The following is a 23,942-nucleotide window of genomic DNA, read 5'->3' as shown; positions in this document are numbered from 1 at the left end:
TAAATTGACCTAAGCAGCTAATTGAATTCCAAGCGTGGACTGATCTAGCACAAATAAATAGCATAATTTTTGTTTGCACCAGTTTAAAAAGCATTACACTAGACGCTAGTGCTACCAGAAATATATACCACATCCCAGACTGAATCTATCACCATTGCAAATCTCCACTAATTGCATCCATTTGTGGACCTTCACCGAGGTACTTGAGATTTTATTTTAGGTGCAAGCGCATTAATAAATCTTTATTAAAATCTTTGGATTATAACTTTATTTTAGTTTACCTAGAAAGTTACTGTTGCTCTGTGATATAACTAGTAAGCAAGAGTGCATTGTTTTTCAATTAATTTCCAGCTTTTTATCAGATTCCCAACACGTGATGGACTAGATGCTCCAGTTTAAAATACTTTTCTTTTGTGATGAATCAATTTTGAACTGTAAAAGTAAACCAGTCATAGTATGAAACTCTTGAATATGTCACACCTGTTTTGAAGAGTCTTTTAAAAGTAACATTTAAACATGGTATATTTTACTTTCCTATGCAAATAAATGTTTGAACTTTAGTTCCAGAGATGAGGAACTTCAGTTACATCGTCACGATCACAAGGACACAGATTTAACATAGTTCACAACAGAACTGATTGCAACATGAGGAAAATCTTTTCATTCAGTGAGTAGATGGAATCTGGAATGCTCTGCCTGAGTGTGTGGTGGAGGCAGGGTCAATGACAGCTTTTAAACCTAGGATTGGATTATTATCTGAAAAGGGGGATTACTCAGGACTACAGGGAATAGGGAGAGGAATGGCTTTCAGTAAAATTGATGAGCCAGCATAGACATGACTAGTCAAATTGCGTCTTTCCATGCTGCATTTTAAAATTACAATTTCAACAATGGATTCTGCCCCTTTCATTACACTTTAAGCACAAAACGTAAAGCATCCTTTACCTTTATTCTTGATGTCCAGGCTGGTTTCATTGATGTCACTTTCAGAAAACTTTCCTTTTCTTCTCCTTGAACTCCCACTTTGTTCTCTCTGAGATGCATCAGAGATCGACAAGTCTTGAAATCCACCTCCCATGGGTTCAGTTTGGTTTGACATTTGATCTTTTCTCAGTAAACCTTTCTGATCACTCGGTGATAATGCATATCCACCTTTTGTTGATCCATCTCTGCTACTTCTGTGTGATAGACCACTAGGCAGGCTTAAGGCATTAATGTCATTCAGACCAGATTGACCTCTTCCAGAACTGGTGGCATTATTGTACCCTGCTGAATCATCTTTGCCTCGATTGAAACCATCTGCTAAGTTATTTTCCATTTCTCTCCATCCTGATGCATCTGATCTATTCCAGCTGCCTTTTTCACTGCCATCCAAATTTACAAGGTTATCTATTCCATCATCAGACATTCTATCATGACCATCTTTTCTAGTTCCATGCATCCTACTCTTACCATCTCTTCCCAGTCCAGTTGAACTGTCCTTGCCACCTCTTCCTATTTCATATAACCCACCCTCACCATCTCTTCCCATTTCTTCTAATCCACCCTTGCCACCTCTTCTCATTCCATATAATCCATCCTCAACATCTGTTCCCATTCCATCCAAGCTCCCCTTGCTATCTCTTCCCATTCCACCCATCTTATCCATGCGGTCTCGTCCTATTCCATCCAATGTGCCTTTTCCATCTCTTCCCATCCTATCCAAGCTACCTTCACCATCTTTTCCCATTCCACCCATCCTGTCCATCTCATCTCTTCCCATTCCCTTCAATCTGCCCACACTATCTTTACCAATTCCATCTAACCCATCCTTGCCATCTCTTCCCATTCCTTCCAACCCACCCTTGCCATCTCTTCCCATTCCACCCAACCCACCTTTGCCATCTCTTCCCATTCCATCTAAGCCACTCTTGCCATCTCTTCCCATTCCACCCAACCCACCTTTGCCATCTCTTCCCATTCCATCTAAGCCACTCTTGCCATCTCTTCCCATTCCACCCAACCCACCTTTGCCATCTCTTCCCATTCCATCTAAGCCACTCTTGCCATCTCTTCCCATTCCACCCAACCCACCTTTGCCATCTCTTCCCATTCCATCTAAGCCACTCTTGCCATCTCTTCCCATTCCACCCAACCCACCTTTGCCATCTCTTCCCATTCCATCTAAGCCACTCTTGCCATCTCTTCCCATTCCACCCAACCCACCTTTGCCATCTCTTCCCATTCCATCTAAGCCACTCTTGCCATCTCTTCCCATTCCACCCAACCCACCTTTGCCATCTCTTCCCATTCCATCTAAGCCACTCTTGCCATCTCTTCCCATTCCACCCAACCCACCTTTGCCATCTCTTCCCATTCCATCTAAGCCACTCTTGCCATCTCTTCCCATTCCACCCAACCCACCTTTGCCATCTCTTCCCATTCCATCTAAGCCACTCTTGCCATCTCTTCCCATTCCACCCAACCCACCTTTGCCATCTCTTCCCATTCCATCTAAGCCACTCTTGCCATCTCTTCCCATTCCACCCAACCCACCTTTGCCATCTCTTCCCATTCCATCTAAGCCACTCTTGCCATCTCTTCCCATTCCACCCAACCCACCTTTGCCATCTCTTCCCATTCCATCTAAGCCACTCTTGCCATCTCTTCCCATTCCACCCAACCCACCTTTGCCATCTCTTCCCATTCCATCTAAGCCACTCTTGCCATCTCTTCCCATTCCACCCAACCCACCTTTGCCATCTCTTCCCATTCCATCTAAGCCACTCTTGCCATCTCTTCCCATTCCACCCAACCCACCTTTGCCATCTCTTCCCATTCCATCTAAGCCACTCTTGCCATCTCTTCCCATTCCACCCAACCCACCTTTGCCATCTCTTCCCATTCCATCTAAGCCACTCTTGCCATCTCTTCCCATTCCACCCAACCCACCTTTGCCATCTCTTCCCATTCCATCTAAGCCACTCTTGCCATCTCTTCCCATTCCACCCAACCCACCTTTGCCATCTCTTCCCATTCCATCTAAGCCACCCTTGCCATCTCTTTCTATTCCATCCAACCCATGCTTTCCATCTCTTCCCATTCCATCGAATCCATTAAAACCACCTTTTTTAAAACTATTTAAACCACCACTGTCATCTTTTCCCATTCGATCATAAACACTCTGGCCATTTTTGGTAGCATCATCCAATCCATCAATTGAAGCACTCTGCAAACCTCCTCTACCAAAGTTAATGCTGTCTTCCTCTGATGAGTAGTTACTTTTTCGCTTCAGGTCATCTTTAGTTAATAAATCTTTGTCATGCGGTGAACTTCTTCTGCCTTTTAGTCCACCTTTGGTTGCATCATTGAGCTCCTGTTCCAAATTAATATCTGTAAAGTCCTCTTGACTTTGCTTAGATTCCATTTCTTTTCTTAATGAGGGTGGAGAAGCAGTGTCTAGATTTTCTGAAACGAGAGTCAGTTTACATCATTAATTACAAATTACAAATTAATAAATATAAAAGCCAGAAATAATCTGACCGAAATGACATTTTTTGCATAGAAACAGCTATTTTAAAGAGTTGGTGGACAAACATGTAAAAAAAAATTAAATATTGCACAACTTTAACAATGTAACTAAAACGTTTTGAAAGTTTACATTCTAAATAACAAAGAAAGTTGACACTAAGGAGTTCAAATTTCAAGATATTTTAACAAACTTTTTTGCTATCTTATGTTCATACCATTGAGAGAAGCTGATGATTTTCATAATTGATGTGAATATTTACCTTTCACGACCTACCTTCAGAATTTCCAATCATCATTCCTTCAACTTTTCTAAGTTTGTCTTTTAATTCTGTCCTATACATCTAACATTATTAACATTATCTTAGTATGCCCCCAGTCCTCTAGAGCCTCCTTCACATTTGTTCTTTGGAAATTTCACTTGTTCTTCTGTTGCTATTGCATCGATCTCATTCGCTTGACATTAACAGATTCAAACTTATTCTCTCCCCAATCCCAATTTATCCTTTTTTGTCTATTAAAGGTTTCCACCCATCAAGTAGACTGAGCCAAAATGCAACAGTGAGCTGGCAACCATATTATAATGCCAATTATGGAGATTTATTTGCTCCTAATATCTCCTGCCTCTGTGATAATCAGATGAGGGGAACAGTTACATCACAGTGAGATGTTGAATCAATAACAGAACAGGTAAGTTGAGGAGGAACTTGGGATCAGAGCAGTTCAAGGTTTCTCGAGAAGTCAGGAAACAGCATTCCCTGGCTCACAAGATAACAAAAAAGATATTTTGAAAAACCTACCTTGCTTGTCTCTTTTGCACTGAATTCTATTTTTTTTCTTTTGCAGATGTAGGACACAGTGAAAGACAACAGGTGTATAAATCTTTATTCATTTTCCACCACCAGGAAGAAAGGAAACACCAGGGTGGTCAGTGATAAGCAATGCCCTTCTCATCAAAGGGTGTACTGAATTCTATTCCTGCCAGGCTTGGTTAAGCAGATCGTATTGATACCTATTCAGGCTTCATTTTAATAAACTGGGACCCCAGCAATGCAATTGATGACTCATTTCAATATTTAAAGAGGACTCAGCTGGTTTCACTTGGTGTGGTTACCACTACAAATTCAAATTGAAGTTACCCAGATATGGGAAGAAGGTAGATTGGGAAGCTAGACTAAACAATATGATGGTGTGCATTGGTGAATGTTTAACAAAATACTTCATATTCTCAATGAGGGACAAACATTGCATAGAAAAGGAGTCCTACTATGGTTAATGAGTGAAGTTAAGGACAGTACTGGATTAAAATAATATGTTTCATTTCTTCCTCGGGTTGGAACATGAATAAAAAGTTTTCTGCACTTGTTGTTTCTTCATTGTACATATACCTACATGCTTGCTTGGGAGAAATTTGTAATACTGCTGTTTGTCAACTGTGTGGGGGATTATATAAAAAAAATGGAAAAACAGAAAAAAAATTGGAATTGGGAGATTTAGATTCTCCTTAGTTCAGAGGACTGACTCTGAGCTAGCTGGCCACAGCCAGTCTACTGTGCCCAAGTAAATGAACGGTGACTTGTGATGGGACACCGGCCTAATTGAGATATTTCAAAGTTCTCATTATTCTGGAATACATTTTTTGCTTAATCTTCACCAAACAAAGAATGCAATCAAAAATAGTTTAAAATTCAAAAGAAAATATTCACAGTGTTTTCAAGAAGATTAGTAAAGCAGAGATTTATGAAGATTTCAGAAATCAGCAATAATAACTAAGAAATTAATAGAGGAAGAAAATTAAGTATAACAAGAAAAATAGAAAGGTTTTACAAGATGATCTGCAAGTATCTAGAAAGTAAGACATTAGCAAGGAGGAAATACAGAGTCCTTAAAGACAAAGATGGAAGAAATTACATCAGAAAACAAAAAAAATTTAAAAAGCAAGGTGCACTGAGATAAGGACATTTTTCTTTTTATGCTTCAAGGGAATATATACTACTGAGGATTTATAAATTATTTAATTTAATGGAGGCCATTATTTATGTGTCATTATATATCTTAGTCTAACTTCCCAAACTATCTGAGCAGAGATGAGTATTTGCCAATGAATGGCCTGGCCCAAACAGTTCAAAATGGTGTCTCTTCACTACCTCCTCAAGGCAGTATCTTGGACTTGTCGATAATTACCCCATCCTTTGACAGATAACAAAAAAAATGTAGTTTTAGCAACAAAAAAAGACTACTGATGAAAACTGGAGCTTGTGTCTTTAAGACAGAAATAGATAGGTTCTTGATTAGAAAGGGGATCAAGGATTATAGCAGAATGTTGGAGAATAGATTTAAGAGACATCAGCCATTTTTGAATAGCAGAACGGAGTCAGTAGACTGAATGGCTTAATTCTACTCTGATATCTTATGGTCTTTTGGAAAATATTGATACTAAAAGACCATAAATTCACTGACAGCCTATTTTAAAAGAGGTGGCTACAGAGATAGTGTATGCATTGACTTTGATCTTCAAGAATGCCTTATATTTTAGAGTGGTTTATGTGAATTTAAAGCTAGTAAATGTAACCTTGCTCTTCAAGGAAGGAGGCAAAAAAACCTATAATTCAGATAGCCTGACTTCAGCAATTTGTAAAGTACTAGATACCTATTCTTTCGGATGTATTAACTAGGTCTTTAGAAAATCACAATATGGTTAGGCAGAGGCAATTTTGTTTTATTACATAAATATTATCTTGGACAAATTACAATTTTTGAGGGTCTATCTTGCGGGGTAGCTAAGAAGGAACCAGCAAATGCAATAAATGTAGATTTTCATAAAGTATTCAGCAAATCTCACACAAGAACTGGTTCCACAAGATTGGAGTTTTTGGAATTTGCAGTAATCCATTATCTTGGAGAGAAGTTTGGTTAATAAATGGAAAACCAGTTAAAGGAATTGATCACTTATTTTCAGCTTAGAAAGTTATAATCAGTGGGGCCTACTAGGTTAATGTTTGGGCCTCAGCTATTTACTATCTATATCAATGGCTTAGATGAGAGATGATTGATAGAATGCACTTAAGTTCAATGGATTTTAAAGGAATGAGAGATTTCTTTTTAAAATTATTTAATGAGATGTGAGCATTACTGGCTGGACCAGGATTTTCTGCCCTCACAAATTGTTCTCAAGACGACATCGGTGATCTGCCTTTTTGAACTACTTTAGCCCATCTGGTGTGGATACACCCACAATGCTGTTGGGAAATGAGTTCCAGGCTTTTGATTCAGTGTCCAATTAAAAGCATATGAACTCGGAGCAGGAGTAGGCAATTCAACCCCTCCAGCCCGCTCCGCCATTCAATACAATCATGGCGGATCTCATTCCAGCCTCAACTCCATTTTCTGCACATACTCCAAAACCCTTCGACACTTTATGAATTTTAAAAAATGGTTATCTCTTCTTTAAATTTGTTCAGTGATTTGTCCATAGCTCAAGCTTTTCATCTCTTGAATTAATCCAGTGAATGTTCTCTTAATTGTCTCCAATGCAAAGACATCCTTTCTCAAGTAAAGAGACCAATCAAGCAGGCAGCTTTGCCCAAGATGGTGTTGAGCAAGTGTTGCTAGAGAAACACTTATCCAGGCAAGTAGAGAGTACTCCATCACACTCCTGACTAATGCCCTGTGTATAAAGGACAGGATTGGGGAGACAGTAGGTGAGTTCCCAGCTTCTGACTGATATTGTGGACACAGTATTTAAATGATTGTCTAGTTTTTGGTCAATCGCAAGCCACCCCCCAGGATGCTGATTGTAGTTTAATCTGTGATGGTAATGCCTTTGAATATCGAGGAAGATTGTTAGATTCACTTATGTTTGAAGCTGTTGGTGTCTTTTTGGCTCTTGTATGTTGCAAACAGTCTATTTATTGTGTATTTTCAGCCCATGCTTGAATGTTGTCTAGGTCTGCTTGCATATGGACTGGAGGGATGAATCTTATGTTCTTTTTTGTCGACAAGTTACACCTAGCTTTTTGAAGAGTTTTTCGCCACAAGAGCCATGACCTTTCTCACTGCATCTTATCAATCTCATCTTATTAATTCCCTACCTTGCCCCAGTGGCATTCCATTCATTGGATTCGATCTCTATGTCACTGTGCGCCACTCTTGAAACAACCTGCCACTCAGTGCATGTCAGAAAGACCAGAATTCACACTCCCTTAACCATATTGAAAATCAGACTCAAAATGTGTGGCACTGGAAAAGCACAGGCAGTCAGGGCAGTGTCCAAGGAGCAGAAGAGATGATGTTTTGAGCATAAGCTCTTTATCAGGAATGTCCATATTGAAAAGCACTCATTCCAAAGCTGGCTTGTTTAGTTTTAGATACAGTGTATAAATGTCAGAGAAATGGAAGACAGCATTGCGATTCTCCAGCAGGGGGCTGGAGAAACTGATGGTTAGGGTGGTGAGGAGGTAAGTCCTCTTTGAGGATTTGCTGAGGAGGCCATAATATCAGCCCATTGCGACCTGGTCTGAGGTTGTATCCTGGGTCATGGCAGAGCAGGTCAGGCAGCACCTAAGAAGCAGAAGAATCCATGTTTCAGGCAAAAGCTCTTCATCAGGATTCATGATGAAGGGCTTATGCCCGAAACATTGATTCTCCTGCTCCTTGGATACTGCCTGACCTGCTGTGTTTTTCCAGAACCACACTCTCGACTCTGATCTCCAGCATCTGCAGTCCTCACATTCTCCTGGGTTGGTGCAGCCTTCATAATGCAGAGGGACAGCCAGCTGGAAGAGGGTCAGTGACCTTCTCTAAATCCCCAGGGCAGGTGCTACACTCTTTGCTCTGCCACCTGACACTCATTCCAACTCTGTGACTACACACACCTCCAACCAAGGCTCATGTTCTGACATGCACAATATTGCCTGCACTTGCTCTCACCAATCACCCCAATATCCCATACGACTAACCCTGTATGGCCTCTGCACTGCCTCCTCGCTCAGCCTGGACACCTCCCCACCTGCAGCAGCAGCCATGCCACCCATTTTCAGCTCTCCCAATCTTTCCCAATTATCCATTCTTAGAAGAATGAGGCCTACAGTAGGGCAGAAAGAATCTGGATGGTTGGAGGAGTGGCCGATATCAGACCCCTCATTGCCTATGAGTGGAGAATCCTGTTACTTGTAGAAGGGGACTGGGACTATATCTGGGTTTAAGATATCCACCTCCCACTCTTCATTTCACTCTGACACTCACAGTAACCCCACTGTCAGTGGTATTCACTGTACACTATTTTTAACCATTGTCTGTGACACACTCTCTCCTTTGTCTCGTGAAGGTGCCAACAGCAAGTTCAGGATCCTGGTGGAGAATTGGCTCCATCAGACACCATGTCCTCAACCTGAGAAGACCAGAGTACTGGGGCCTCAGAGAAATCATTGGCAAGGCTGCCTCCTACACCCTAACAGCTCAGATACTGGCACCTCATTGGAAACATTTGGCTGAGAAAGTTCAGCCTGGTGAGCACCTCATTGCAAGAGCTCCAAAACTAGCAGAACAAAGAACCTGCAGCATGCTAGCACTTAGAAGACTAGTGTAGATCAAGGGCACCTGCTCAGCCCCAGGCAGGAGAAAACCCTGTGGTGTAAGCAATCAGAACATTATTCACATTTGCAGGGAGGAAAGAAGTGGCAGACAGGAATAATGGACACAATGGCCTTCATTGCTCAGAAGCTGTAGAACTGCAGCTATACTATGGGGATCCTTCTGTCTAAGCATGCTATCCATGTGGCTGCCTGCATAAGCAGGAGGTTGGTTGTCATGGAGATCCAAGTCCAGCACCTTGTGGTCTGGGTGGAAAGGGGCATTTATCGCTATCGCCATTCGTCCTCAGGAGCAATGATGGTAAGATGGGCACAAGGATCCAGGCCGTCTTCCTCAAAAAGAGACAGGGTGGAGCCAGGATGGAACCAGCCTGAGGAGGAACCACACACAGACCCTGCAGAAGTCATCTGACTGACAGAGTTTTGTATATTTTGCTTTTTACCTCCCTCCATAATCTTGATACTTTTATACTTTGGTGAACTGTTTCTAAAGAGAAAAGTTCATTTAGGTTCTTATCAGCAAAATTTTAAATACATCTAAATTTAGAATTCATAGCTAATGGGGTCCATTTAAAGCTTTTTTTTCCAGTATGTAACACGTTGCATGAGATCTCATGTAGTGGTTACTATAGCAATTACCTTCTTTGCCTAAACGTAAACAATTTCTAATAAAGAGACAAAAAAGATGGTGACAATAAAGACCCCTGAGGCTGCCATTTTCCCTAAGTTGACAAGGAATTATCTAGCTCCCTATGCACCGTATTAATAATGCAGTGTTTTAAAAAAATGAACGTTTTGTTCTCAGTAAGAAAAATAACCTTCACATGAAGGTGGGCCAGGGGACAACAGTTTATTCTGACATCATGAATGGTTGTCCCATACTAAAAGGACTAACACAAGTAATTGACATCGCATAGATTGCCAGCTCAAAACTAGGAAATATCAACAAGTGCTCAGAGATAAGCAGCAGTCCACATTCAATGGGTGCGACTCAACAGACAGCTGCATCCTCGAGATAAAAGATGAACCATAAGAGAAGCAAGGCGACCAATGAAGAATTTCCTAACACTTCAGCTAGAGAGCATGATGCTACCTTTACAACCTTACTGAGACTTATGCACTCTGCGCCAAATAGCCAGTCATCACCTGTTATCAGTGAATTATCTCCAATTGTCCAAGATCATTCCCTTGATTTATCTGATGAACTAATGAATCATATCTAAACCATAGCTTGTTATTAAGTTTGTTAAGAACCAATCTGAAAATTCAAAGGTTCAACTGTGTATTTTAACTGTGGTCCTGAACCCCCAGAATTGAGCACATTGTTAATAAATACAATCCTGTTAGACTTACTTCCTACACTGAGGTATGCACTTGAATATCCAGCTCCAGCTGAAATGATATACACTCCTTTGTCTACATGATGTATGTTTTTTATGATCAAGCTTTGTGTCAAACCATCAGGAGAGACCTTAATTTCATATTTATCACTGTTTTCCAGTGGTATCTTCTTGTATGACCATTCTGCTGGAAGAGGTAATGAAATAGTGCACTCAAAAATTGCATCTTCTCCTTCCTTGCATTTGACGTCTTGTAATTTGTGTATGAAGTCCACCGGGATAACTATAATAATAAAAAAAATGCAATGCAATTAATCATAACAAAGGTACTTCATTGGAATAAAATAATTGCTTAATTTAAAATAATGACACTTACGACTGATATCCACTACTGTTGCAAAAACCTCTGTATCTTCAACATTTACTCTGTACAATCCAACATCATTAAGATGGAGATCTTTAATGCAGAAGGTATATCTTTTGCCAACATGCTTGAGGTGATGTTTTTGATCCTTGTCCAATGAATGTGGGATAAGTTTTCCATCCTTTAATGAGCACCACAAAAGGTTTATTGCTAAATCAATGCACAAGTACTGTTTTTCTGTTTCTAAATTTGTTTTCATTAAGTATTTGTGCTGTGCATTCTAACCTTATGTAAATGAAACTATTGTCCAAACATTGTATTGGCCAGCCCAGAGACAGAAACAAAAAAAAAATCAAAGAATTGCCAGGCACCTAATACACTAGAATTGAAAATGTCTATTACATTGCAAAAATACAAAATCAGGCCCATTTTAACTGCATTTGGTATTTGGAAAGGGACACAAAGAATTAAAGCAAGGAAAAAAGCAAGTAATGAAAAATGCCACATATTATATGACATCAGATACAGTGCTTCAAATTTGTTTTTTGAAACATTGAGTTGTACAAAAATTAATCATTTGTAGAACATGATGTAAATCAGTGGTTAGCACTGCTGCCTCATAGTGCCAGGGACCTGGGTTCAATTCCTGCCTTGAGTGATTGTCTGTGTGGAATTTGCACATTCTCTCAGTGTCTGTGTTGGTTTCTTCCTACAATCCAATGATGTGCAGGTCAGGGGAATTGGCTATGCTAAGTTGCCCACAATGTTAGGTGCATTATCAGAGGGAAATGAGTCTGGGTGAATTACTTTTCAAAGGGTTGGTGTGGACTTGTTGGGCCAAATGGTCAGTTTCCACTCTGCAGGGAATCTAATCGAATCTTAATTTTAAAAATTTGGACTATTTGGCTAATGTGATGTGGCGGCAGACTAGTTTTTGCCATTGTGTGTTATTCCACTCCTATATTCCAAAAAAACCTTTGATCCATCGACTATCTTGTCCCTAACCTGCCTGTGGCTCAACTGCCCAACCCAAAAGTAGCTAAAATCCAGCATTGAATTGGTTCTGAAGTGGCTGGTTCAGAGACACTTGTGTGCCAATCAGCATAATCAGCAAATGATAAAGCTAAGTGAGCCCAAAACCAACAGATGAGATCTAAGCACTGCAGTTGTGCCACCTCCAGGAGAACAGTACTGGACAGTTAAACAACTCCACAATGAAAGAGCACAATGCATCAAAGCAAAAGATAAGGCTGTAGCATTCACAATAATCTTCAGCCAGAAGTTCTGAGTATATAATCTATCTCAGCCTTCTCCAATGGTTCCCAGCATTATAGATACCGGTCTTCATTCGATTTGATTCACTGTTTGATATTAAGAAACAGTTGGAGATACTGGATACTGTAAAGGTTAAGGACCTTGACAACATTCTGGCAATAGTTTGAAGAATTGTGCCCCAGAACCTGCGGCCCCCTAGCCAAGCTCTTCCTATGTAGTTACAACACTGGCATCTTTCTGACAATGTAGAAAATTGCCCAGGTATGTCCTGTATGCAAAACAAAAGACAAATCCTGGCCAATTACCATCCCATCAGTTTACTCTTTATGATCAATAAAATGATTAAAGGTGTCATCAATAGTGCTTTTAAGCAGCACCTGCTCAGCAATGCTCAGTTTGGGTTCCATCAGGGCCACTCAGCTCCTGACCTCATTATAGCCTGGGTTCAAACATGGACAAAAGAGCTGAATTCTAGAGGTGAGGTGAGAGTGACAGCCCTTGACATCAACATGCCCAGTGTGGCATCAAAGATCCCGAGCAAAACTGGAATCAGTGGGAGTCTGGGGATAATGTTTCTGGTGGTTGGAGTTGTATCTGACAGATAGGAAGTTGGCCATTCTTGTTGGATGCCACACCTTAGCTCCAGGGCATCTCTGCAGGAGTTCCTCAGGGTAGTGTCGTATGCCCAGCTATCTTCAGATGCTTCCTTCCTTCTATTGTAATGTGAGAGTGGGAATGTTCAATGATGACTGCACAATGTTCAGCATGATTCATGATTCCTCAGATCAGTCCAAGTTCAAACACAATAATATCGGGATAATTTCCAGGCTTGGGCTGACAAGTGGCAAGTAACATTTGGGCCACACAAATACCGGGCAGTGACCACTAACAATAAGAGATTACCTACCCACTGCTCTTTGACATTCAATGGCATTATTGTCATTGGTTCTGCCACTATCAACATCCTGGGGGTTACCATTGACCAGAAACTTAACGTGATTCACTAAATTATCACAATGACCACAAGAGCAAGTCAGAGACAAGGAATACTGTGGCGAGTAACTCACTTCTAACTCCCCAAAGCCTGTCCATCATCTTCAAGGCACAAGTCAGGACTGTGATAAAATATTCACCACTGACCTGGATGAGTGCAGCTCCAAGAACAGTCAAGAAGCATAACACCATCCAGGACAAAACAGCCCACTTGGCATCACATCCATAAACATCCACTCCCTCCACCAAAGAAGCTCAATAGCAATAGTGTACACTGTTTACAAGATGCACTGCAGAAATTCATCAAAGATCCAAACCCATGACTACTTCCATCTAGAAAGATAAGGGCAGCAGGTATATAGAAACACCATCACCTTCAAGTTCCTCTCCAAGCTACCATCCTGATTCAGAAATATGTCATACTTCCTTCACTGTTGCTGGGTCAAAATCCTGGTATTCCCTCCCGTGTGGCATTGTGAGTGAATTTACAGCAGGTGAACTGCAGGGGTTCAAGAAGGCAGCTCACCACCTTCTCAAGGGCAACCCGGGACAGGCAATAAGTGCTGGCTAGCTGGCAACCCCCACATCTCATGAATGAATAAAAACAGCCCCGTAACTGTACGGTCACAAAAGGATTGGTCACCAAATTATTGAAGCATTTGATTACATAATATATAATTAATTAACATCTAGGTGCAAAATGATATGCATTACAAATAACAGGAAAACAAATGTTCTGGTCAATCTCTGATAAACAGTATATTCATGCTGTAAGTTCATTCAGTCAAAAGAAATATTCACCTTGTATAAATAAATATTTAACTCTGGACTTTTGAGTTCCATATCAAATCCAAAGCTAGCTGATCCATCTGACTTTGTTTCAACATGTTTCAGATTGCTAATTTCTTTCACGTACTAGAAATACAAAGAGGAGGTTAAGGAAATAAGTTAGAGGATATGCTAATCAGTAACACATCTATCCACTAAAGTTGTTAATTGAAAGACTCTGCACTCGAAAGACTGGAAAATATCTTAACTTTCATAGTGTGGATTAGGAGACACCCCATTTTAACCAAAGTTAGGCAAATCTCCCAATCATGTTTAGATCTTTATAATCTGTCCTTCAGCCTGAGTATGACCTCCCCTCTGTTTTGTGTATACAAAGCAGTAGAAACTTCCTGTCTTCATCCATTTGCTCTCTTTATCTCTCAAATTATTGCATACTGATCCTGTCTATGATGATTAATGATTTTAGGAAAGCTTGTGACTCAGTGCTACAATGGCTTGCTATGGACATTTTTCCCCTCAAATTTACACCAGTGCAACATGAATTGCATGAGCCCTGTATACTTTAGTTAGCTATCTTCTAGACCAGTAACTTAATTTTGTATTTAAATTGACAATATTGATTAAAATGTAACAATTTATAAAAAACAATATTCTTCATATCAATTGCTTTGTCATGTTTTATAGAGGTGAACATCTCTCTCTCTGCTTCCCTCTCACCCTTTTGCTTTTATTCACAAAGCATCTAGTCTTGTCATCAGGAGAATTCAGAAGATTCAATCTTCCATTTTATCCTAAATTAAATATTCAGCTCCAAAGTACAACAATATGATTAGCCACATATTTATTACATAACTGAGATAAGCTCTGTTTCACCAGAAAGGTGAGATAATATCAGGGAAACATTTCAAGGAGAGATTTTTTAAAAACTAATTTGTAGGAATAGCCACCAGCTGAAAGAGAGATTACCTGTGCTTGCTTTTCCTCTCTGTCCTTTTTCATTTGCTTCAGTTTTGTTAACATGCCACGGAAGTCAGTGAGGCCATACTCCATGCAAATCCTTTCATAATCTTTCTTGTCAGCGTGCATGAGAATTTCCCAGACTTTTTCATCTGGAACTTTCTGTTCTTTTTTTACAGGCGGTGGAGCACTGCACAACGTGTCAATGTAATATGTAAAGTGTAATAAATTTATTTTTTATATATGACACTGTAAGGCACATATGCTGTGTTAAATAAATCAGGCAACATTTTAACACAGAACTTAGAACAGTATAGTACAGGAATAGGCCCTTCGGTTCACAATATTGTGCTGAACATGATGAAATTGTTGAGGTCTCTGACAGTGTGCTTTAATTCGCAAAGAGCTGGGCCTTGACTTTCCATCAAAAATTGTCAATATTTTGTATAATGTTTGAGTTGGATCAAAGGATCTGATGACACACACACACACACACACTCCTATTTGGTATCTTCAGGGTAAAAGATTTTTGTGCCATTGAAAGTGACCACTGCACCAAGTATTTTTCTACCAGCTTTTATCACGTGGCCTTAAGTCAGGCAGAGCTTCTTTACTTTCCAGAAAAAAGTTACAAGTTATACATTCAGATGGCCTTACATATTATTAACCTCTCATTAGGTCGATGAAAATAAAAGAGAATGAGCATTCTGATCTTCTATACTCTCAGGCTCCTTTGGTCGGGGAAAAGGACCAGCAGAACAATCTGCATTGGCTGGATTGGATCCGGGGTGCTCATGCATTGATACTTGCATACCTGTAACTGCAGATACAAGGTATGCAATGTGCATGTGTGTATAGAATTCATGTTCCTAGTTGCAAAGGAATCCAGGAAACAAAACCTATTTGCTGTAAATAGTATACGCAAAACCCGATTTATAGATATGCTAAAATCTTCCACGGAAAGAGCTAACTACATATAATACATTGTGCATTTCTTTGAGCTGCAGACAATAAGTCATAGCCACAGAATCTACTGACGCACACTACACCTGCAGACATTTCTACACCTCCCTGGTTGAGTTCCCAGATCAACAAAGAATCAATTATTGTACAGCACTGTGCAATCTCCTACAAAAATGTTGACAGAAGGTTGGCATTTTCATTGACAATAATTATCAGTTGAGTCCTGACATTTTTCTGACCTCTACCTGGTCAATACTAATTTATTACACCATGGACAAAAAATTGGGTTCTGGGGAATACACTCAAATTCCACCATAGCAGATGGTGAGTTTTAAATTCAATAAAATTTGGAATTAAAAGCTAGCCTACGGATGACCTTTGCCAGTTGTAGAACCATCTCGTTTATTAATGTTCTTTAGAAAATGAAATCTGCCATCTTTACCCAATACATGTGACTCCGCACCCGTAGCAACGTGTAGCTGCCTCTTCATTGCCCTCTGGACACTAAGGATAGGCAATAAACAACCTATTGAGTGACACCCAAAAAATCCAAATCATGGGCAGTATAACTTACAGGATGTTAAATTGAAAAATGTACAAATAAATCCTTGTTTTGTTTGGAAGGGATGTTTGGGTTTGGTATGAAGAGAAGAGGCAACAGGAAAGTATTACATTTCATGCACTTGCAATGGAAAAGTACAATGGAAGGGATGTGGAGGGTAACAGGAGCAGATTAGGGTATTATGCTGGAAATAGTCGTTTGAGAATAATTATGTTAACCGCAATTCACATCACCTACTGTTTTTCCAGCACATGCTGAGAGCTTTGTTCAATTATAGTTTCTTTCTTTTCCCCCTTAGTTGCTCTCACTGTAAATTCCAACTAGTGGCACCATTTCATCATGCAGCATAACATGCATTAAGGCTTATCTGCCCTGTCAAATTGGCATAAAAAGATCCCACGACATTATTTTCAAAACGCACAGGAGAGTTATTCTCAGTGTTTGGGCCAATATATATATCTCAAAATCAACACCACAGATAATTGGTTACCCATTCATTATTGCACTACTGACAGTGAGAGTTTGCTCTGAGCAAATACACCGCTGTGTTTAATTGCAAGCGTAGTAGCACTTTAAAAGTAATGTATTAGTTACAAGATACTTTTTGACATTGGGTAATCATGAATGTGATATTAAAATGCAAGTCTTCCTTTTCCTTCCTTTTAAGCATTTTATTTCAGAATACAATATTTTATTCATTAATTGCTACATTTTATCCTTAAATATCTTACCGTTTTTTCAACATCTTCCGAAAGTCTGTAGGGTCTGTATTTTTACCTGCAGAGAATAGAATCCAAAGAACATAATGTGTTTAATAAAAAGTCTTTAAATTATTAGGTATTTAAACTCTATATACATAGGGCTATTTTGTCCTCAATCTAAGTTTGTTATCTCAGCATGATGTGGTTTGCCGATTAAAGAATTGTAGTTCCACTTCTGAACTCTGTCATTATCAGCTGCAATATTCCAGAACTGGCTACTCCCATGAACTGCACAATGCACTTGGTAACCAGATCTGCACACAAAACTCCAGCTGTTCTTTAACTAGTGACTTGTGCAGTTCTAGCATGACATTCCTGCTTTTGTATTCAATACTTCAAACAATGATGAAAGAGTGCCATTTGCCTTTTATAACCTTATCCAGCTGTCGTGTCACCTTCAGGGACCTGTGGACATGGCAATTCAATGTCTTTCACTTCCTCTACCCTGTTCAGTACTCTCCTGTTTATTGTGTATTTTCTTATTTCCTTTAACATCCCCAAATGCATAACCTCGAACTTCTCTGGATTGAATTCCATATGCTATTTTTCTACCCATTCAACCAAACTAATGATATCATCCTTCACTTGACAGCAATCCTCTTGATAATGAATTACCTGGCCAATTATGCCTTCCATGCTTAAGTTTAAGACATTAATATCTTCCAAGAACAATGGGGGACCCAAAAGTGAACCCTCTAGGCCACCACAGACCACTGCAAACTGCTTTCTGTTGCCATAAACCAAAACTATTACACCTTGATTCCTGTCACTCAGCCAGTTTTGCACCCACTTTCCCTTGTATTATAACATAAGAACTAGAAATAAAAGTAAGCAATTCAACCTTGAGCCTTTTCCACCATTCAATATGATCATAGCTGATCTCGTTCCCTGGCCTCAAATCCACTTTCCTCCCTGTTGCCCATAATCCATTATCCCAGTATTAATTAAAACTCTGTCTATCTCCACCTTAAATTTATCCAGTGTCTTGGCATCCTGAGGTAGTGAATTCCATAGCAATTATTCCTCATCATTGAATCTGCCACCCCTTAGCCAGAACTGATAATCTCTTGTTCTTTATTGCTCCAGAAGGGGAACATCTGCTTTACATCTACTTTTTCAATCCTCTTTAGCACCTTATCTACATCAATTAAATCGCCTTTGATTCTTCTCAACTCTACCAGGTGCAGGCCTAAACTGCCTCATCTCTCCTCATAAAACAAGTCTTTCAGCTATGGAATTAACCTCATGAACCTTCTCTGACCTGCCTCCAAAGCATTTCAAGGGCTGTAATTTTTCTGACAAGTCTGCTATCCGGGACCTGTCAAATGCCTTACTAAGGTCCATATAGGCCACATTCACTGCACAACCCTCATTAATCCTGCTCATTACTTCCTCAAAATATTCAACAAAGTTAATAAGACACAATCATCACTTAACAAAACCAAATTAATCCAAACCTTGCCGAATAACAGTAACAGACTAATTGGCCTATCACTATTTCACCTTTCACTCACACTCATAATGGTGTTGTGTTATATTAATGATTTCAGCCAGTTTTATTTGGAATTATGCATAATCAAGTAAGATAAGTCGGGAAGTGAATTTCTCTTGCATATGCTCACCTTGTATTTCTCCAGGCTTTTTCATTTTCTTCTTGTAACCAACTAATTAAGAAAATGTATATCAGTATCAAACAATGAGAAAATAAAGATATTATTTAAAATTCAGAAATGTTAAAGCAAAGAAAACAAATGTAGTTTTGTACTCTGCAGTCATACATTCAATGAATATATGAACAGTACAAAAATAGCACTCCTTGAAATTGATGTGAGAATTATAAACATAATCAATTATGAAGATTAGTGGTAAGTTACTTTCTCATGGATTAAAATGGTAACATTTAGTTGAATATATTCAGTAGAAACACCAATTTGGGGAATTTAAAATTAAGTTATCAGTGTTGTTTGCTTCAGGTAAAATGCTAGTTTAGGGAAAAAAATAGCAATCTGGTTTGATATCCATCAAGACTTTTCTATTGACCTTGTTGGAAACAAGGATTTCTTCTGCAAACAGTGGATATAACATGACCAGCAGGATAAGGTAATTTCCATTGGGACCCTCATAAATCTCCACATGTAGAAACATCATGAATCCAGAGCCTAAAAATATTGACCCATGTGAACAATATCAAGATACTTATCAAAATAAAATCTGTAATACTACCAATATTTACATGGCCTAACTCTTTGCCTTATGTGAATTTTGATGTTTCAAATGAATGAAAGCCTTGTTGTGGTTTCCACAAATCCAAAATGATAGCTTTGGTCATACTTAGTGATCAAACGTTGTGAGAATACATTGAATTTTAACCATATTTACTTTAAGATTTAAATTATGTACTTTCAACATAAATAAAAGACAATCTTTTTTCCAATGAAGTGCAACAAGAATAAAGATTATTCACATATTAGGGATTATCCCTTAGCTGATATAATTGGTTAATACAAACCTGGAAATTACAACAGTTGCTGGAAAATTTTAGATTTCAAGAATGCATCTATGAAGTTATGTTGTGACAGGATTGAAGCTGACTTGCAAAATAGATCATAGTGGTAAGGTAGGGTAGCCCATAGCAAACTTCTGAGGGCTGAAGGGCCTGTTCATGTGCTGTAATTTTCCAAAATTGCCATTTATGAGTTATTTTGAGTTTATTCTACAACTGGAGTTATTTATCCTATTTCCTACCAGCTCTAATTTCTTTGATAATGGTTTCCTATATCTTGTTTAAAATTACAGCTGGGAGGTCAGCAGCTCTGGCAAGGCTGGCAGCCATTGCTTATCCCTAGCTATAGGTAGATCACCTCAGAAAGACAGTTATGAGTCAACCAATTTGGTGCAGGATTTGAGTCATACATAGGCCCGAGCAAGTGAGGACAGAAGGATTGTTTCCTAAAATGCATCAATAAACCAGTTGTATTGCCTATGGGATTATATTTCCTATAATAATACTATTGTAGATACTGGAAATCTGAAACCAAAATAGAAAATGTTGGAGAAATTCAGCAGGTCTGCCAACATCTGTAGAGAGAGAAAAAGAAAGTTAACGTTTCGAGTCAAATATGGCCCTTCTTTTCTGAAAGAATCACTTTAGACTTACAACGTTAACTTTGTTTCTGTCTCCACAGATGCTGCCAGACCAGAATATGTTTCCTGTTGTGTGCCACTTTTGTCCGTCGTTCAGGAAATGCTATTTCTGTTCATTGCCACAAGATGGTGAATCTGTTGAACATGGCATAGCTTTAAGAATTAAAGATTGCTCATGTATGTTATTCACTGAAATGGTTAATATTGAAGCATGTCACAATCATCATTCATGCTGATGATGATGTCATGTGGACAGGTAGGCAGAACAGTTTAAGTACTTTAAGGAATGAGACCTAACATCTGGGCATCTCAAGAGTGTCTGCAACAATGATTACCAGGTAACCTGTAGCTAGTTGCTAATATGGAATATATTATATCTTGTCAACTAAAACAGTGGCTTCTAGTTAGACCATGAAATGATTTTTCCTGCCATCCTAGGGAAAACAGGTGCAATAGTGCCCTACTCTTAAAGAGTGTGGTGGCAGCAACTTTCATCATAAGCAGCAGTTCATATCACATAATGATTTGTAATGCCCATACAATAATATGTATTTAAATTTTCCTCTTTAGTTGGTAACATGTAAGCATTAGTGTAGTGCATTAGTGTCTTACCTTCTATGATATTAAGATTGGCTGCACATCTCGCCTCTCCATATTCATTAGAAACAGTGCACTTATAGGAACCAGCATCATCTATAGTCAGTTGTTTTATCTTAAATAGTAATACATATAAATCAATAAATTTCTGTCTCAAAACCTGAAGCATTATCCATATACCACATTCTCTATTCAAAGGGTTTTGGGAGAAATTAGAGCAATGGCTCTTACCCAGTTAGTTCAAACTGATGAGATGATCATTGGGAAGAGCAAATGAGAAACCATCTTCTAAGTTGCATATTGTTACAAGCACTAGTAAGACTGCAATTGGAGTATTGTGCACAGTTTGGTCACATTATATATGGAAAGATGTAAATGCATTAGAGGCAGTTCAGGGAAGGCTTACTAGACTGATACCTGGAATGAACAGTTTGTGTTATGAGGAAATTATGTGAGGCTTGAATCCACTGGGCTTTAGAAGAGTAAGAAGTGACTTGATTGAAACATGTAAAATCCTCAGGATTCATGATAGGGTCAATGAGGAGAAAATGGGACAATCTAGATCTAGGGGGTTTAAAAATCAGCTGACGTCCACATAAAACAGAGGGTTGAGAGTCTTTAAAACTCTTTTCATCAAAAAGTGGTGGAAGCAGAGATGTTGAATATACTAAGGGAAGAAGTGGATCGAGTATTGTCAGGTATCTGGTTGAAAGGTAATCAAGAGAAGGAGGGATTGTGTGGATTTAAGTTTCCCATCAGACCAACTGTGATCCTATTGAATGGTGGAGCATGTGCAAGGGGCTGAAAGAACTCCTGCTGAGTTGTGGTTTTGCACATTATAATTCACATGGAAGTTATAAATATGTTGTTGTTATAACGATTTTGTGTGCCTGAATGAAAATGAACATTATTAGTATTCACGCATATGACAAGGAATGAGGGATTACAAAACTCAGGACAGTGATTAGTCTACTATAATACAAACAATCACTTATTAATAATGTTAGAAAATTAAATTCAATGTAAAGTTCAATAGTTTTGAATAAAGAAACATTTTTCTTTCAAAGAACTTTGAAAGTCCTTTTCACAAACAAAAGCGTACAACATTTTGCATGTACAATTGTGTTTAGGATATTTTCAATAAGTTCAATTCTGCTCTATTATTCAACAAAACAAATTAAAACAGAATAATATTGTGGTGGTTGTTGGGGATGTTTTCTGCTCTTGATTAACACAGATTACAAGTGGCAGAAAAACTCAAAATAAATTGATTCATAATTTCTTGTCCTGTGGAGAACATTTTAAAAATGTCAGTCTTTTTGATTGTGGACTAAAAATGAGTAAAGGACTTTTGTGACAACACCAGACTAATGCTTGATTTCCAGTCTGCTGCCCCAGTGAGCCATGATATTCCCATTTTGTGCTTTCTGCCCTTATCCAAAACAGGATTTATGGCAGAACATTGACATTGGTGTCAGATATCAACCCAAATAAAGCAGAAGCAGAAAACTACTTGTTTCCAGTTGGATGCGTTAAGATTTTAGGAATGAGCATCATTTTTTTTTTCTGAGAAGCCACAGTTGGAGCAGTTAAACCTTGGTAAAAAGCAGGTCAATGTGAATTTGTCTGTAACTGATACATGATTTGGTTCTATGCCATCATCAGCAGGAGAACTTTACAGAGATTATAAGATGTGTGAAAATGTCTTTTTCTCTCATCACGTATTTGTTATGCAATATTTTAAAATGGTGCCCTTTGGTTTTTGACCCCTTTATGAGCAGGAATAATTTCTCCTTATCCAAGTTAACCAGATCTCTATTTCAAAAGCTTCTATCAAATCTCTGCTCAGCCTTCTCCTCTCAAAGGAAACAGTCCCAACTAAAAGAACAAAGAACAATGCAGCACAGGAACAGGCCCTTCAGTTTTCCAAGCCTGCGCTGACACATTTTGCTTTCCATACTAAAACTGCCTTCACTTACAGGATCCTTATCCCGCTATTCCCTTCCTATTCATTTATTCATGCAGGTGTTTCTTGAATGCTGCTATTATGTCTGCTTCCACCACCTCCTCTGGCTACACGCTCCAGGGACTCAACCCTTTGTGTGAAAAACTTGCTTCGCACATCTCTCTTAAACCTTTGTCGCCTAGTAATTGACCCCTCCACTCTGGGAAAAAGCTTTATACTTGCTACTTTATCCATGCCATTCATAATCTTATAAATGTCCATCAGGTCGCCAATCAACCTCCTGCATTCCAGTGAAAACAAATCAAGGCCATCCAATCTTCCTTCATAGCTAAAATCTCCCATACCAGGCAACATCCTCATAAACCTTTTCTTTATTGTCTCCAAAGCATCCACATCCTTCGGGTAGTGTGGTGACTAGAACAGTATGTAATATTCCAAGTGTGGCCGAACTAAAGTTCTATAAAGCTGCAGTATAACTTATCTATCCTTATACTTAATGCCCCTTTTAATGAAGACAAGCATGCCATAAGCCTTTTTTACTACCTTATCTACCTGCGTTGCCACCTTCAGTGATCTGTGGACCTGCAGACCCAGATCCCCCTGCATATCTGAGGGTTCTGCCATTCACTATATAATTTCCACTTGTAGTTGACCTTCCAAAATGCATCACCTCATATTTGTATAGATTGAATTCCATCTGCCATTTTTCTGCTCATACCTCCAACTGATCTATACCCTGATGTATCCTCTGACAATCTTCCTCACTGTCTGCAACTCTACTAATCTTTGTATCAGCTCTAAACCTACTGTTGTGGTTCTGTTCGCTGAGCTGGGAATTTGTGTTGCAGACGTTTCGTCCCCTGTCTAGGTGACATCCTCAATGCTTGGGAGCCTCCTATGAAGCGCTTCTGTGATCTTTCCTCCGGCATTTGTAGTGGTTTGAATCTGCCGCTTCCGGTTGTCAGTTCCAGCTGTCCGTTGCAGTGGTCGGTATATTGGGTCCAGGTCGATGTGCTTATTGATTGAATCTGTGGATGAGTGCCATGCCTCTAGGAATTCCCTGGCTGTTCTCTGTTTGGCTTGTCCTATAAAAGTAGTGTTGTCCCAGTCGACCTCATGTTGCTTGTCATCTG

The 23,942-nt window shown here is 39.1% G+C and overlaps 1 protein-coding gene across 3 annotated transcripts in view; it reads right to left on the bottom strand.

Moving 5' to 3' along the window:
• LOC122563228 (immunoglobulin-like and fibronectin type III domain-containing protein 1) overlaps positions 1–23,942 on the bottom strand; it is an 89,691-nt gene that overhangs the window by 30,464 nt on the left and 35,285 nt on the right. For all 3 annotated transcript variants that reach the window (XM_043716828.1, XM_043716827.1, XM_043716826.1), the window contains 8 exons: positions 20,859–20,958; positions 18,725–18,766; positions 17,073–17,118; positions 14,826–15,006; positions 13,872–13,985; positions 10,815–10,983; positions 10,452–10,721; positions 946–3,447 (listed from right to left, as the gene is read on the bottom strand). In XM_043716828.1, coding sequence (XP_043572763.1) covers positions 946–3,447; positions 10,452–10,721; positions 10,815–10,983; positions 13,872–13,985; positions 14,826–15,006; positions 17,073–17,118; positions 18,725–18,766; positions 20,859–20,958 — 3,424 coding nt within the window. The remainder of the gene's footprint in view (positions 1–945; positions 3,448–10,451; positions 10,722–10,814; positions 10,984–13,871; positions 13,986–14,825; positions 15,007–17,072; positions 17,119–18,724; positions 18,767–20,858; positions 20,959–23,942) is intronic.

Source organism: Chiloscyllium plagiosum, chromosome 26 (genome assembly GCF_004010195.1).
Source record: "Chiloscyllium plagiosum isolate BGI_BamShark_2017 chromosome 26, ASM401019v2, whole genome shotgun sequence".
Classification (NCBI taxonomy): domain Eukaryota; kingdom Metazoa; phylum Chordata; class Chondrichthyes; order Orectolobiformes; family Hemiscylliidae; genus Chiloscyllium; species Chiloscyllium plagiosum.
Note: the sequence above shows the minus strand (reverse complement) of the source record. Positions and strands in the feature narration are given on the sequence as shown.